The 16,880-nt window shown below is 42.2% G+C and overlaps 1 protein-coding gene across 9 annotated transcripts in view; it reads left to right on the top strand.

Moving 5' to 3' along the window:
• The first annotated feature begins 13,422 nt into the window (after nt 1–13,422).
• PHC3 (polyhomeotic homolog 3) overlaps nt 13,423–16,880 on the top strand; it is a 77,541-nt gene continuing 74,083 nt past the window's right edge. For all 9 annotated transcript variants that reach the window (XR_008957366.1, XR_003316226.4, XM_048215287.2 and 6 more), the window contains exons 1-2: nt 13,423–13,494; nt 16,201–16,366. Coding sequence is in view for 7 of the 9 variants with exons in the window: in XM_048215287.2 (XP_048071244.1) it covers nt 13,481–13,494; nt 16,201–16,366 (180 nt within the window). In the remaining 2 variants the exon portion in view is untranslated. The remainder of the gene's footprint in view (nt 13,495–16,200; nt 16,367–16,880) is intronic.

The raw sequence follows: 16,880 nt of genomic DNA, 5'->3' as shown, positions 1-16,880 counted from the left end.
AAAGGACACCATCAATGGGTGCCTAGGTGGCACAGTCGGTTAAGCAGCTGGCTTTGGCTTAGGTCACAATCTCGGGGTCCTGGGATGGAGCCCCACATCGAGCTCCCTGCTCAGCGGGGAGCCTGCTGCTCCCTCTGAGCTCCCATAAGGCTTGTGTTCTCTCTCTCTCTCGCTCACTCTCTCCCTCAAATAAATAAATAAAATCGTAAACAAAAAAACAAAAAACAAAGGATACCATCAAGAAAGTGAAAAATCGTCCCACAGAATGTGAGAATATATTTGCCAATCATGTACCTGATAAGGTGCTAGTATTCAGATTGCTTAATGATCATGGAGTTTCTTTTAGAGTGATGAAAATATTCTGAAATTAGATAGTGGTGATAGTTATACAACATTTTGAATATACACTGAGTTGTACACTTTATTTTAATTATTTTATTTTTTCAAGTAAACTCTACCCCCAACATGGGGCTGGAACTCATGACCCTGAGATCAGGTGTCCCATGCTCTACCATTGGAGCCTGCCAGGGGCCCCATGAGTTATAACTTTAAGCAGATGGATTTTATATTATGTGAATTGTAGCTCAATTAAAAATATAAGTACTCACAGAGGAGTATAAACAGAGTACTACGCAGCTAACTACATCTGAGAGAGGCAGTGTAGGCCAAAGGAAGAAAACGTTGAGGGGAATCTGAGGGATAATGCCAGATGACAACAGTGGATGGAGAGAGTCAGCCATACTGAAAAGGCCAGAACATGGATCTTGGAGTTGGACTTTGGCTCCAAACTAGTCCTGCCATACACTAGCTGTGTGACCTTGGACGAGGTTACTTAATCCCGCTAAAATGAATATTCTCATCAGCAAAATGGAGGAACCTCTTTCATGGGTTTGTTGTGCAAATTAGATAGGGTACTGTATGCAGAGCACTCAGTAAGTATTCAACAGCATAGCCTTGTCTTTCTCCCCTCAACCTCTTATTGCTATTTTAGGTGGAATTAACGTGGAGGGTAAAGGCAGAGCAGGGAAAAGCCCTACCTTGTAGCTGAATGGCAAGAAGTTCAGTGAGGCTTAAGTATAAAGGGAGTTGGAAGCAGAGGAAGGCATTTTTGAGTCAGAAGATAGAGACTGTAAGCCAAAGAAGGCGCCTTGAACTTGGTCCTATGATTTAGTTCTACATCTGCGGAAGTTTTAGGGAAGAAGAATGTGAAAATGTTGGTTCTTTAGATGAGATCAGAGGGAAGGGTGGCCCAGAGTACACAAGAATGGTCACTCTGGGACCTTAGGAGAGGATGTAGGTTTTTAACTTCATTAAGTGTAAACCAAATGCCTGAATATTAGAAGCACTTTATGTGGCCTATTTACTGATGAATTGTTAATAACGATTTGATGTCAGATTTTTTTTTTTTTTTTTTTAAGATTTATTTCAGAGAAAGAGAGAATGCAAGCCCGGGTTGGGGAGGGGGCAGAGTTAGAGGGAGAGGGGAAACAGACTCCCCACTGAGCTCTGGTCTGGTGATGGGGGCTCAATTTCCCCGACGGGGAGATTATGACTTGACCTGAAAACCAAGAGTCCAATGGCTTAACCGACTGAGTCACCAGGCGCCCCTTGATGACAGACTTTCTATATTTTAATTGCTTGTTTTGGTTAAGTATTGTGATAAAACCAAATCTTAGATGATTCCAGCAAAAAACGTGCTTATTGTAGGAAGCTACAATCTCCTGAGCAGTACAGGGCAAAACTGAAAGACTTGGCTCTATTTTTGACTCAAGCAGGTTATGTAACTTGCTGTGAATTTATTTCCCTTTCAGAGAATAGATGATGACAACGTTAGCCTGACTGATTTCAAAATATTATGAAAATAAATAAACATTTCAAAGCTCTTTGAAGTTCATTGATGGAAAGTACCCTTCAAATCTGAAATTTCCCTATATAAATAGACAGTGAATTATTATTCTTTTCCTGAATCAATTTTTAGTGTTCCCTCCTCTGATCTTGCCCTTGAACATTTCTACAATTACAACAACAACAAAAAACCTTCTGAAAAAGTCCCTGCAGTGCATTTCGGTAAGAGTAAATTCTAAACACATGTGAACGCACTGCAGTTACTAAACACTTTTGCAAACACAATCACATTTACATTAATTGATTTCTCGCAACAAGCTCATCTGGTAAAGATGACTGTTATCTGTGCTTTACTGTTGATGAACTTGGTGTGCGGAGAGGTTAAATGAATTGCCTAGGAGCACCCAGCTAGACATGAGCAGGACCAGCGCTTAAGACTTAACCAGCTAGGCTCTGCCTATCTTCCTGCATTGAACAGACAAAGACTCTCACAGACGGACAGATAGACACACAAATATTTAATTTCCTACAGAACGTTCCATACCTCTTATGAAGAATAGGCTGCTTCTGGGCTCTTAAATACTATATTGAGACAGAGGTAATTTATTTGTAGATTAAATAGTGTAGTATTGGCTAAGAGAGATTTGTCTGCTTTTAAATGTTTTATTTCCATAAAACTATTTCAAAGAAATAACCCAAGCATTACTCAAAGGAATATGTCAATATTACACAAATTATTTGAATAAACTATATGTATTAAATCATCATAGCAGAAATTATTCTGAAATCAATGTATATCATAGTATGCTTTGCATAAATATATAGTGTACTTAAAATACCACATAGTAATCAGGGTTTGTAGTTAATCTGAAGAATTTGATCAGGGAATGAATTTCATAATACATAAATTGGAAATGTATTAATCATGCTTTTTATTTTGTGTATTTTGTGAGATTTTGCCATTTTGGTGGCCTTTGTGACAGAGGAGCCCTTCCAGGGCTGGCTAATTCCTAGAGACAGCAGGTGACTCCCCTGCGACTGTGCCTTTCATATGCAAACCAACCCCCCCAAAGTCTATATCCCCAACCACCTCCATTATCTCACTCATATACAAGCCACTATTTCCCCTGCTCTAAACTACTCGAGGGCCAGACATTGGACAAGTGGAGACCACCATTATAGACAAGAGCCTGCCAACACGATTCCAACTATCCAATCCCAAATTTGCTCAAACTTTCTTGTACTGCCTTGTCCATTCCTTCCTGCAGAAACCACAATACATGCTCTGGGCCTTGCTTTCTCTTTCACTCCTTCGGCGTCCCACCTGGCTGGTGCTTCCCACGTGGCCGTGCACAGTATGGCATGCCCCCTCCCCGTGGAAACTGTAAAAATAAACTCTTCTTTCAAAGGAGTTGTCTCTGGGTCTGTCACCTTGCCATACCTAATTAAAACAAATCTCAGGTACAAATCAAGACAACTACGGTATTGTTCCTTAACTAAGAGTAAATAAAGACTAGGAAAAAAAAAAAAAGGAAGGCAATGCTCTATCCATCATGTATAGGAAATGAAAGATCAAATATACTTTTTTTTGGTGCATTACTTATATGTTTATTTATTCTTCCAACATTTATTTATTAAGAGCTTACTGTGTATGTGCCTGGCACTGTGTTAGGCACCGAATGTCCAGTAAAGAATAAAACAGGTTTAGTCCCTGTCCTTGTGAGAGTCAGTTTGGAGAGAAAAGATAGGCAAGAAAACAAGTGAACAAACGCATAATTACAAACTGTGGGACATGCTCCGAGCAACAGAGATATTGTGTAGTTACAGAGAATAACAGTGGGGAGAACTCTATAAATTCTTCAGGAAAAATTTATCCAAATAAATAGCACTTGTGCAGTGAATTAAAGGGAAACGAGGGACTAGATTTGAAAAGTGTGGGAAAAAATATTCTAGGGTTGTGTGGAAGGTCCCGAGGTAAGCCTAGTTTGGCATGTTTGAGGAACTGGGAGGAAATGAGGCATGCTGACATGGAAATATATTGTGATGCAAAAAAAGTTGCTTCCAGGTACGTATAGTCCAATACCATTTCTGACAAAAGAGATATATACACTTACACGTATGTCAGTGCAGAGAAAATCACAATAAGAATATACAATAGGCTGTTAATAATGATTATTTTGGGGCATAGAAAGCATGGATTTACAGTGGACTTTTACTTTCTACTTCATATATATTTCTGCATTATTTAAATTTTTACCCAATTTGTAGTCCAGATTTACTGAAGATAAATATTAAAATTAAATTTTGCGTCTTTGGATGCTTCTGCCACATAACTTTTCCCCAACTTTTCATCCCTGCTCACAAGCTTTGCTTATTCTCTATTATGTATTTTGTTCTGCCTCCTGGGGGTATTTTATATAATTATGAAAGCCTTATCTCTCATAAATAGGACATTACAGTTAAGATTTAATGTGAAGGGGCTCAGTCAGTTAAGCGTCTGCCTTCGGCTCGGGTCATGATACCAGGGACCTGGTCTGATTCCTGCATCAGGCTCCCTGCTTCTCCCTCCCTCCCTTCTCCCTCTGCCTGCCACCCCCCTGCTTGCTCTCTCTCTCTCTTTCTCTTTCCCTCTCTCTGTCAAACAAATAAATAAAAATCTTTTTAAAAAAAAGATTGAATATGATGGACGCCTGAGTGTCTGCCTTCGGCTTGGGTCACAATTCCAGGGGCCTGGGATAAGAATCCCACATGGGGCTCCTTGCTTACAGGTAACCTACTTCTCCCTTTGCCTGCTGCTCCCCATGCTTGTGCTTGCTCTCTCTCTCTCTGACAAATAAATAAATAAAATATTGAAAAAAATTAAAAAATTGAAAAGAGATTTAAGATGAAATCGATATGACACTGTTTAATACATTAGGAGCATATGGGCAAAAAGCTATTCTCAGATACGAACACTAAATATTTTAAATACAGCTTATGCAAATTAAAAAATGTATAATGCTAACTAACTTTCAAAAGTAAGAACTGCCTCATAATTTTTAAAAATGCATAACCTTTGGAAGTAGGATAGGAAGATTATTTTCCTTTACTTTCAAAATAATAATAGTGTGTGACAAAATAAAAAAGTGAGCAATCATAACAGCTATGCTTAGTGAGCATTTATTATGTGCTACCATTTATATACATTATTTCATATTTATTTAATTTTTCTTCTTTTAAAGATTTTATTTTCAAGTAATCTCTACACCCAATGTGGGGCTGAACTCACAACCCTGAGATCAAGCGTTACATGCTCTACTGACTGAGCCAGCCAGATGCCGTCCCCATTTTTAGTTACCTCCTGCAATAACTTTGGGGTTAATATCCCCATTTTTCAGATCAGGAAACCCATAATTAGAGAGGGTAAGTAATTTCATTCATTTGATAAATATTTATTGAGCACATAATGTTTTAAGAATTAGGAATACAGGGGCGCCTGGGTAGCGCAGTCGTTAGGCGTCTGCCTTCGGCTCAGGGCGTGATCCCGGCGTTCCGGGATCGAGTCCCACATCGGGCTCCTCCGCTGGGAGCCTGCTTCTTCCTCTCCCACTCCCCTGCTGTGTTCCCTTTCTCGCTGGCTGCCTATCTCTATCAAATAAATAAATAAATAATCTTAAAAAAAAAAGAATTAGGAATACAGCAGGGAACAAAACAATAAAACATGGAGCTTACCACCTGCAAGTTGAGGGGTGTCATAAACAAACAAATGTGTACACAACATCATGTCGGATGCATTCCAGTGTTATGGAGAAAAGTAGGATAAAGGAAAGAAAGTGATGAGAAACATTCCCAGCCGCAGAAGTAGGAAGTGCAAAGGAGGAAAAGCAAAACAAGGAGTCCAGTGTAGCTGGAGCAGAAGAACAAGAGAAAACTCTGGGCTCGCTTGCTGGTTTCCTTCCTCCCTCCCTTCCTCCCTTCCTTCCTCCCTTCCTTCCTCCCTCCCTCCCTCCCTCCCTCCCTCCCTTCCTTCCTTCCTTCCTTCCTTCCTTCCTTCCTTCCCTCTTCCTAAGATGTATTTATTTATTTTAGAGAGAGAGAGAGAGTGCAAAGGGAGAGAGAGACAGTCTTAAGCAGACTCATGCTGAGTGTGGAGACTGACATGGGGCTTGAGCTTACTTACCATCCTGAGATCAGGACCCTGAGCCAAAACCAGAAGTTGGACCCTTAACCAACTGTGCCACCCCGGTGACCCTCTTCTTAGTGTGATGTGAAGCCATTGGAGGAATTGAGCAGGGCTGTGACGTGATCTGATGTAAAGTTTTAAAAGCTTACTTACTGTGTGGAAAATAGGCTGTAGAGGAACAAGACTGGAAGCTGGGTGACCTGTCTGGAACCCTATTGCAGTCGTCCAGGAAAGAGATGACGGTGGCGGGGCCTGTGCAGGTAACAGCAGAGGCGGTGACAAGTGTCAGATTCGGTGTGTATCTTGATGATCTCATGCATGTTCATGATGGTGCGGCCAGGGATGAGGTGATATTTTGAAGGTGGAGCTCACAGGATTACAAGAGGTCACACAGCTCGTGAGTGGTGGAGTCATTCTTCAAATCTAAGTTTGTCTGATTGACAGCCATGCTTCTAACGACAATTCTAGGCACTACAGTGCTAAATGACTAAAGTGTAAAGGCAGAATGGAAAGTACATAGTATTTTAAGTGTTTATTGAGCACCTCTATACTTGAAGTAAGGCTTTATGGCACAACACATGAAAACTCTGGACTGGGCTGATGGGAGATCGAGGTTCAAACTCTGCTTTTGCCTTTGATTCTTCATCAGCTTGGGTCACATGACGTCTAATGTCCCTTTTAGCTTTATTGCTCTGTTTCCACTACTGAACACCTGGGGAGACACAGCTGACTGGGTATGGTGCTGCCCACAGGTGTACAAGGGAAGATAACATGGATTAGCATATGATTAGCATACTGATTACCGCTAGAGCAGATGAGAGGCTGCAGGACTAGAGACCGTCTTTTCAGTTTCAACACTATTTGGCTTAGGAAAAGTATTTGCTTTTAGGAGATTACTTTCAAAGAAAAGAGAAAGCAGGTCTATATATTGCTGTCATTCTAATTTTCAGGATATACTAGAATTTTACACCTCATTCATCCAAATATTCAAGCATTTATTCCCTCAACAAGCATTTAAAACCTGTTGAGTGTCAGGCATACTCAATAACATTTATTGAGCAAATTTAGGTGAAGGGAGACCACGAGAAAAAGTTAAAAAATAAACAAGAGGACTTTTTTAGACTTTACACTTGGCCTTTTAAGGCTTCACAACAATCTTTTTTTTTTTTTTTTTTTAAGATTTTATTTATTTATTTGAGAGCAAGAGCGAGAGGGAGAGGGAGAGAGCACGAGTGGGGTGAGGGGCAGAGGGAGAAGCAGAGTCCCCACTGAGCAGGAAGCCCAATGTGGGACTCCTGGATCATGACCTGAGCTGAAGGCAGACGCTTAACTGAGCCATCCTGGTGCCCCAAGACTTCACAACAATCTTACAAGGTGCTGTTGCCCCTTTCTTTTCCATCTGATAAAACTCAAACCTGAAAGAGTGTAATCATTTGCCCAAGGGGGCTCACGTGGTAAGGGAGTGAACCCAGTCTTCAGATCTGGGTCTGCTGGATTTTTTTGTCTCCCCACACGGGATCCTATGAGAGTGATCACGGTCTAGTTGGGACATGGGACAGTGTGTGAGCTGTACTAACCACCCGGAAAGTGTCCGGCAAGGGGGGGTGTCAGTGATCTACAACAGAGGTCAGCAAACTCTCTCTGTCAAGGGCCACATAGTGAGCAGATTCTTTTTTTTTTTTTTTAAGATTTTATTTATTTATTTGACAGAGATAGAGACAGCCAGCGAGAGAGGGAACACAAGCAGGGGGAGTGGGAGAGGAAGAAGCAGGCTCATAGCGGAGGAGCCCGATGTGGGGCTCGATCCCGTAACGCCGGAATCATGCCCTGAGCCGAAGGCAGACGCTTAACTGCTGTGCCACCCAGGTGCCCCTAGTGAGCAGATTCTTATATTGTCTGTTGCAGCCACTCAGTCCTGCCCTTGTAGCACAGAAGCAGCCGCAGACGACAAAACAGAAATGAGTGGGCATGGCTGTGTTCCAACGAGACTCTACTTAATGGAAAATGAAATTTAAATGTCCCGTAATTTTCACTTGTCTCTGCCATTCTTCTTTTGACCCCCCCAATCATGAGAAATGGAAAAACAATTCTCTGCTTGAGAGCCATACAAAAACAAGGGGCAGGCTGAATTTGGCCCATGGGCTTGAGTTGGTGAGTTTGGGCTGTTATAACAGATATCACAGCCTGGGTGGCTCAAACGACACACAATCCTTTCTCACAGTTCTAGAGGCTGTGAAGTCAAAGACCGAGATGCTGGCAGATGTGGTGTCTGCTGAAAGCCTTATTCCTGGTTTGCTAATGGCCACCTCACTGCTATATCCTCACAGGACAGTGAGAGAAATCATCTCTCTCTCCTGTCTCTTCTTATAGGGGCACTAATTCCATTTATGAAGGCTCCACCCTGATGACCTAATTACCTCCCTAATTTGGAGAAGTCTCTAAATACCATCACATTGGGGATTAAGGCTTTAATATATGAAGTTTGCGGGGGGGGGGCACATTCACTCCACTGCATTGAATGAGGGGAGCCCTGGCATCTTGAAGAGTTCTGTGCTCACTTTTCTCTGCAGGCCAGACCTTACAGTGGGAACTGCAGTCACTGACTTGGGAAAGTAAATGCAATAGGAGTAATTGGATCCTAAGCAGGCAGGGGCCAAGTGGCAGCACTTAACTGCCAAAGGCTAAGTGGGCATGGTTACCATGATGGACAGCAGAGTCCAAGCAGCAATCAAAAGAGTCTGACTTGTGCAGACCTATGTCATTAGCTAGTTCATCATGGTGTTCCTAGAAGGGAAATAGGAAGCTTACTAAATTCTTACATGAACTGGATCAGTAGAAAAGTTCTTGGTTAAGGAAACAAAACTTTAACCTGTATCATAAAAAGAGTCATAGCCCCTCAATCAATTCTCAGACTCCAGCCAGTTTACAGACTCCAGAAACCCCTAAATGAAGGGGAGGCCACATCCCCTGGAGGAAGGATGCTGGACACTACCAAATATTTATAGTTAATCTTTCTCTAGCCTTTACCAAATGGACCTACAACCTTCCACTAGAGTAACTGCATTGGGGAAAAGGAAATAATCAGACCCTTTGGGGACTATTGGACAATGGCTCTGAACTAACAGTGATTCCAGAAGACCCAAATGTCACTGTGACCCATTAGTCAGAGGAGGGGCTTACAGAGGTCAGGTGATTGGTGGAGTTTGATCTCAGGGCGGTCTCACCATGGGCCCAGTTGGTCTCCAACTCCATCTCGCGGTTTCTTCTTCAGTTCTGGAATACTTGGAATAGATACACTTGGCAGCCAGCAGAATCCCCACATTATTCCCTGACCTGTGGAGTGAGGGCTGTTATGGTGGAAAAGGGCAAGTGGGAGGCCCTGGAACTGCTTCTACCTAGAAGAACAGTAAGCCAAAAATCAATAGCCCATTCCTGGAGGGACTGCCCAGATACCTGCTACCACATACCCATCCGACTCCCCTAGCTGGCCTGCAGAAGGCAGGAGGATCCTGGAAAATGACAGTGAACTATCATGGGCTTAACCAGGTGGTAACTCCAGTTGCAGCTGTTGTACCAGATGTGGTTTCCTTGCTTAAGCCAATTAACACATACCCTGGTACCTGCTGCATAGCTATTGATCTGGCAAAGGCTTTTTCTTCTTGATACCTGTTAGTAAAGACCAGCAGAATCAGCTTGCTTTCAGCTGGCAAAGCCATCAATACACTGTCCTACCTTGGGGGTACGTCAGCTCTCCAGCCCTATGTCATAATTTAGCTCCCAGAGATCTTGATCACTTTTCCCTTCCACAAGGTATCACACTGGGTCATTACATTGATGACTTTATGCTGACTGGGCTTAGTAACCAAGGAGTAGCAACTACTCTAGACTTGTTAGGAAGGCATTTGCATGTCACAGGGTGGGAAATAAATCCAAAAAGACCTTTGGGCTTCTACCTAAGTGACATTTCTAGGGGTCAAGTGGTATGGGGCATATCAAGATATCCTTTCCAATGTGAAGGATGAATTGTTGCATCTGGCCTCCTACAAACAAAAATGAGGCACAATGCCCAGTGGGCCTCTTGGATTTTGGAGGCAACATATGCCTCATTTGGGTGTTTTACTCCATCCCATTTACTGAGTGACCTAAAGAGCTGCTACTTTTGTAGGGGGCGAACAAGAGACGGCTCGGTGACAGGTCCAGGCTGCTGTGCAAGCTGGGTTGCCACTTGGGCCATATGATGCAACAGATCCAATGGTGCTTGAAGTGTATGTTGCAGTTGGCGATGCTGTTTGGAGCCTTCGATAGGCCCCTATAGGTGAATCATCATGCAGGCCCTTAGAATTTTGGGGAAAAAAGCCCCATCCTCTGCAGATAACTACTTTTCTTTTGAGAACCAGCTCTTGGCCTGCTATTGGGCCTCCGTAGAGACTGAATGGGTCACCCAGTTACCATGAGACCTGAGCTACCTATCATAAACTGAGTGTTATCTGACTTACCAAGGCATAAAGTTAGGGGATGAGCATTCCCTCATCAAATGGAAAGGGCCCAGCAGACCGTGAAAGCACAAGTGGGTTTCATGAAGAAGTGGCCCAAATGCCTATGGTCCCCATGTCTGTGACACTGTGAGCAAGGGGGCAGCTGTCTGCAAATTGGAGAAAGGTTCTCACTAGACACTGAATCTGCTGGCACCTTGATCTTGGACTTCCCAGCCTCTAGAACTGTGAGAAATAACAGTAGTTTAAGCCACCCAGTCGATGGTATTTGTTGTAAGTGGCCGCAACTGACTAAGGCAGAAATAGTAGTGTGCCAACCCCTCATCTAGAGTCCAAACTGGCGTTGTCCAGTAGAATTTTCTGTGATGATGGAAATGTTCTATATCTGCACGGCACAATATAGTTGCCACTGGCCACATGTGGCTATTGAGCCCTTGATGTATGACTCATGCAACTAAGGAACTAAAATTTTGATGTAAATCTTTCTTCCACTCCCGTAGCCCTTACCATTTCTCTTAGGATTCATACAGTTTCTCAATTAGTTGCCCTGTGTCCATTTCTATTTTCTTCCAATCCATTCTTCACAAAGCTAGAGGGGTTTTTCTAAAATCAAATAGGATCCTAGCACTTCTCCACGGTAACGGTTCCTGGAAACTTTAGAAAGAAGTTCAACCTGCTAGCATGATATATACATCCTTTCCTGAGGAAACCACAAAGCAGTGAAACACCTTCCTCCGTCTGATCAGGTAAGTGATGATAAATTTCTTAAAAGTAGTCCCTTATCATACTTTTTCTATTCTAACATATCTCACAGTGGCTTGTTGAATGCTGCTGTGAAAAAAAACAACTTGGCTTTGGAGATGGAAAGCTTAAATTAGAACCCTGCGTCTGGTACATTTGAGCAGAGACACCCTGGGTACTTAATCACCTCACTATGGTTCTGTGCTAAGTGGGAATGATGATAATTATATCACAGGGTTGTTGCGAAGGGTAATGAGTTTGTGAAAATCCTCTGCACTTAGTAAAAGACTGTAGAAATGGCTGCTGTTAAAATAACTAATGAATTTGGAAATGTTTCTAAAAAGCAATACTGGTCTGACTTTACCTAACATACATCTGGAGATTTAAAGCCGATCTTCACCAAGTGACAATATAGACCTCGGCCTTAGATGTTCAAGGAAAAGAAGGATGACAGGAACAATTTGCCCCTTTTTTATTTCTTTGAACTCTGCATTTTCCATCTTTAGGTTTAAGACGGCTTTCTTCACTTTTGTTTCTCTAAACACAAATTTCATTAATACCAATGGACAGTTGATTCTTGAGAGTCAAATGACAATGACATCATACAAGCAGGTCAGAAAAGAAAGAAAAAGTGGTAATATCTTATTTTTAAGTATCTACAGGGACTTTTCAAAGGGGACTCTCTCAGGGAGTTCTCCTAGGAGTAGTAGGAAAGACATTGCTCTCGGAGAGGAAAATAAGGTAAAGAAACCACATTTTCAGAGGTGCCTGGCTGGTTTAGTCAGTATAGGGTGCAACTCCTGATCTAGGGGTTGTGAGTTGAGTCTGTTAGGTGTGGAGATTACTTAAAAAAATAAAGTATTTTAAAAAAACAAAATACCCATGTTCTGGGGTGGGGGAAGAGGTAAACACAATTTAGTTTACATTGGAAGCATTCTTTTCCTTACCCTAGGGAGAGCCTGAAACACAAAATTTCTAAGATTAAGTATAGTTTTCATTAGACCACGTTACACTTTATGATGGATTTATATCAATACTTCATTTCTCAGGTCTTGAAATTAGTGCAGCTCCAACATCTTAAGAAATACCAAAAGACGACATTGTGATCAGTAAACAACTTCTCCTTCTCCTTCTTCTTCTTCTTCTTCTTCTTCTTCTTCTTCTTCTTCTTCTTCCTCCTCCTGTTAAGGGTAGTAAAGATTGATTGTTCCGTGAACTTAAGGTTTCCAAAGCACTTAATGGATCTGTTTCAGAACATTTATATTGCACAGATATTTCTACAAAACTCTCCCCACTCTCCAGATTAAGACTTCCGGGAAGACAGGGACTTTTTGTACTCATCTTTGTTTGTCTCATTCTGCCTCAGAGTACTTGCCATATTTACTCTAACAGTAAAACATTGTAGCAAAAACTGGTGGCCTTTCCTGCTTACTCTTTCTGGTATTCAAGTTTGCAATCCCTAGGGGGGTGGGGGATTGGGATAGTCCGGTGATGGGTATTAAGGAGGGCAGGTACTGCATGGTGCACTGGGTGTTATACGCAAGTAATGAATCATGGAACTTTACATCAAAAACTAGGGATGTACTGTATGGTGACTAACATAATAAAAAATTATTAGAAAAAAATAAAAAATAAAATATATAGAACAAAAAAAAAAGTTTGCAATCCCTACCAAGTGCTCAGTAAATTCAAGTTGTAGTCATGAATGATATTCATAGGGTAATCAGGGTGATTCCTTAATCTCACCAGCGTCTGGAACACTATCTTTGAGCCTGAGAGAGGAACTGCTGTTTGGACCCACAACTCTATTGAGCCCCAGGTAACAAGGCCTGCAGCCACCACAGCATTTTCTTTCCCACTGAAACTTTAAGCATCCAGTCTTCTTCCTATTCTCTTTCATCTCACTCTGCAATTTACACAGGCTTTCGTGTATTTGAGATGTTTAAAAAATTTTTAATTTAACAATCTAAACAGAACTTTTTATATCTTGGTTACAGACCCCTTCTCAAAAGTGAGACCTTAGGCAAGAGAAAGGGAGGGGCTGGAGGGGAAACACCGGTATCTAAATTGGGGGGAAACCTAGTCACTTCCCAGAGCGAGCAAGGCCCCAGGTGGGAGGGGGGATTGGAAGCCGAGGACGCCACGTGACCTCGGGGGCCCCCGGGCTGAGTCGACCCCGCCCCTCCGCTTGCAGCCGGGGGGCGCATGCGCAGCCCGTGTTAGTGATGGAGGAGAGAAGATGGCGGAAGCGGAGTGAGTGACTTGCTGGTGACTGATGTCGTAACCGGGGGGCGAGTGGGACAGCGACATGTCCCCTAAGGGGAAAGCTCAAGGCTCTTTGGCGGGCAGTGCAGGGAAAGGGAGACCCAAGAGCTTCCTTATCGTTGAGATCCCGCTTGGCCCTACCGGGGGGCGGAGGCCAACTGTAAGGGTCTAGTTACCTCCAGGCGGGAGCGCCCCTTCCGCCGTCTGATCCCAAATCGGCGGGGCCCTGCGCGCAGAGTCACCCCAGGGACCCCGATCGCTGGGGTCTTCCGGGAGCTGAGCCCGAGTGGGCTCCTCAGGCGCTGTCATCCCTGCAAGTGGGCCCCGCGGGCAGCCTTGTCACGGATGCTCGCGCCAGGGGCCCGCGGAGGCTGGGGAGGGTTGGGCGGGCACTGCCAGGCCTCCTTCGCGCTCCTCTCCTTCCCGCGCCGGCGTCACCCCACTCCTCCTTAGTAGGAGAACCCGAGACGAGTTTGCTCACCGCCCTCCCCCGGGAGGCGTGGAGAAGGTGTCCCAGCGCGGGCCTTAGAGCGGAGGGTGGAGTGTGTGTGTGTGGGGGGGTTTGTTCCTGCGGGTCTGGACGGGCAGAAACACCCCAGAAAGAAGGACCTTATTTCCCTTGTATCTCTGGCTGCAGTGTTGATGCCTCCTTAGAGGGCCGTATTCTTGTGTGGCGGTGTGGTGTGATGGTATCCTTAGCTAGCTACTCAAACTTAGTGTTTCCTGGGTAGGCCTCTTGTGCACCAGGACTGCCAGCTGTATTTTGCAGACAGTACTACGCACAGACGGTGGAGTTAGCAAAATTGCTCATTTGTGCCAGGTCTCCAAATGCAGTACAATGGTTTGGCCAGTTCTACTCACTGATGTTTAGATTTGTGCCTAGAATTTGGATTATCTGTGACCATTTTGGTTTGTTACTGAACAAACCTACCATGGGGTTTGAGTTTGAGGACATGATTGCGTAGAAGAGCACTCTAAGAGGACTGGAATTTAAACTGGCTTTTTGTATATCACTGCTACATGTTTCAGAAGTGTTATGACAACCAGTAATTTGGTATAAAGTTTACCTTATCTACTACTAAATCTGAATGATGTTGAATAGTTACCATATGATGCTGTGATTTGATGATTGAAAGGCAGTTTGAGAAACTATAAAAAAAAAACCCCAAAAACCAGAGAAGTATAAAGATGTGTGAGTCATTTACTAATCAGAAAAGTGAAGTCAGCTGTTTTCCTCCACTGTATTGCTTTCACTTTTCCTTTTATTAAATTGAGGTTTTTTTTTTACTTTTAATTTCTTGAAGAGCATATAAATACTATTTACATAAATGATATAAAGAACAAAGAATATTTGTACATAAAAGGACACCATATGGGAATAGCATATGCATGCACAATTAGTGCCAAATTCCTTTGTCTTTTCATGAAGTAGAAAGTGTTCTTGTTAACATTCTTGTCAATGATGCTGATGTGATGTGTGTCAGATTTTGTTTCTCAGAAGAAAAGAGGGGTAAGAAAGGCAGATAAGACCAGTGTATTCTCAAGTGTGCTTTTTCACCATTCTGGTGCATTTCTAACGCTACAAAAACTATTGTAGTTTTACGTTCTAACAATATTGAGGCCTTCAGAATTGACTTAAAATACAATGTTGTTTGAATGTATTCAAGTATAGATTCAGGGTTAAGTGGAAGTTTATATCACAATAATGAAGTGAATTTGCAATATTGGAGGGGAGGGAATCAGAAAGTCTGGTACAAAAATGTACTTTATGAACTTTACTGTTCATACCTGAGGAAGGTGACATAATTGTGCTGTTTTCAGAATTTGGAGCAATTCTTTGTGAAAAGAGGTTTTGGTAAGGAAGTGGGAAAATTGTTGTCAGCTGCTTCTCTGATTTCCCAGAGTGATCTGCTTATAAGCATAACCAGAGTTATTAGATGTAGTAAGGACAGTGTTGTAGACTAATTAGGGAAAAGCCAGTGTGAGTGAATAAAAAAATTACTATTTTTTTTTTTATGTCAGTTCTGTGCTCAACATTGGGCTTAAACTTACGACGACCCTGAGATCAAGAGTCACATGCCCTACCCACTGAGCCAGCCAGGCGCCCCTTAGAGCCCCATGTTAGGTGTGGCGATTACTTAAAAAATAAAATCTTTAAAAAATTATTTTTTAAATTAACTTATTTAATAGGAGAATATGTTTTTAAAGCAGAGTGCATATGATAACCAGAAGTAAGCTAATCAACACAAGTCCTTAGGCATGTTATTTTAATGTATAGATAAGAATTAATTTGTAATTAGTGTGGGCAAAAGAATGTAAAGAAATATTTTGAAGTACTCTGATGCTGCTTAAGTATTTTTCAGGTAGTTTAGTATTCTCTTATAAACCTGTTTTGGTTTCACTTACCTGTCAATAACAGAAAGATAAAGTTTAGGCCAGGATTTATTTAAGTTGCATACCCTGAATCATTTGAACACAAATTTAGTAGGTATCAACTATCAAATATGCTACATATTTGTGAAGTACTTTTCCTTTCTAAGTGGTTATGGTGGCTGTGTGCGATCTATGCCATTTTGCGAGGGTCTTCTTAAAAATTTAGATCGTTGTTGATTATTTCTTTGAAATAATTAAATATTCTTTAAAGCCCATGAAATAATGCTTTTGCCAATGCAAATCCTTTGTGTTATCTGACAGATTCAAGGACCACAATACAGCTATGGATAGTGAACCAAACCCTGGCACATCTTCTGTGTCAACAACAACCAGCAGCACCACTACCACCACCATCACCACTTCCTCCTCTCGAATGCAGCAGCCACAGATCTCTGTCTACAGTGGCTCAGACCGACATGCTGTACAGGTATTTCAGTTAGAATGAGGGGGGAGACTGAGACTTAGAATGTCATTACTTTCCTCTTAAGCTAGATGAAGCTATTGTTTCACATCCTCAAATGAGTCACTCGATAGTCTCTAAATAAGTACAGTTAGAATTGTTAACATTTGGAACAATCAAAGAGTTATTTAATAGTCATTCTTTTGAGAGGGCTTATATTTGTCAGCATGTGGCTTATAAAACCATCTGTCAGGAAAATTATAATTGGAAGGTCTCTAGGTGCTGCTGCAACGTGGAGACATTCAACCTACAGCCTTAATATGCAGAATGGCTCTCGGTTTTTCTGGGTTCTTTTGTATTTGAACCCAAAATATACACTTAGGAAGATCTATTCAGGTCTGTAGATGTGTTAAGAGGTTCATTTTAAACTCAAGTGGCCTAACAACTTAAGTAGGAGGATCCATTTAAAGCTCCTAGGGGCAGAGGGGGAAGGGAATGTTTAACTAGGAAAAGTTTTAGGTATTCGCTTGATTGAGAAAAT

The sequence above is a fragment of the Ursus arctos genome, unplaced genomic scaffold (assembly GCF_023065955.2).
Source record: "Ursus arctos isolate Adak ecotype North America unplaced genomic scaffold, UrsArc2.0 scaffold_4, whole genome shotgun sequence".
Lineage (NCBI taxonomy): Eukaryota > Metazoa > Chordata > Mammalia > Carnivora > Ursidae > Ursus > Ursus arctos.
Note: the sequence above shows the minus strand (reverse complement) of the source record. Positions and strands in the feature narration are given on the sequence as shown.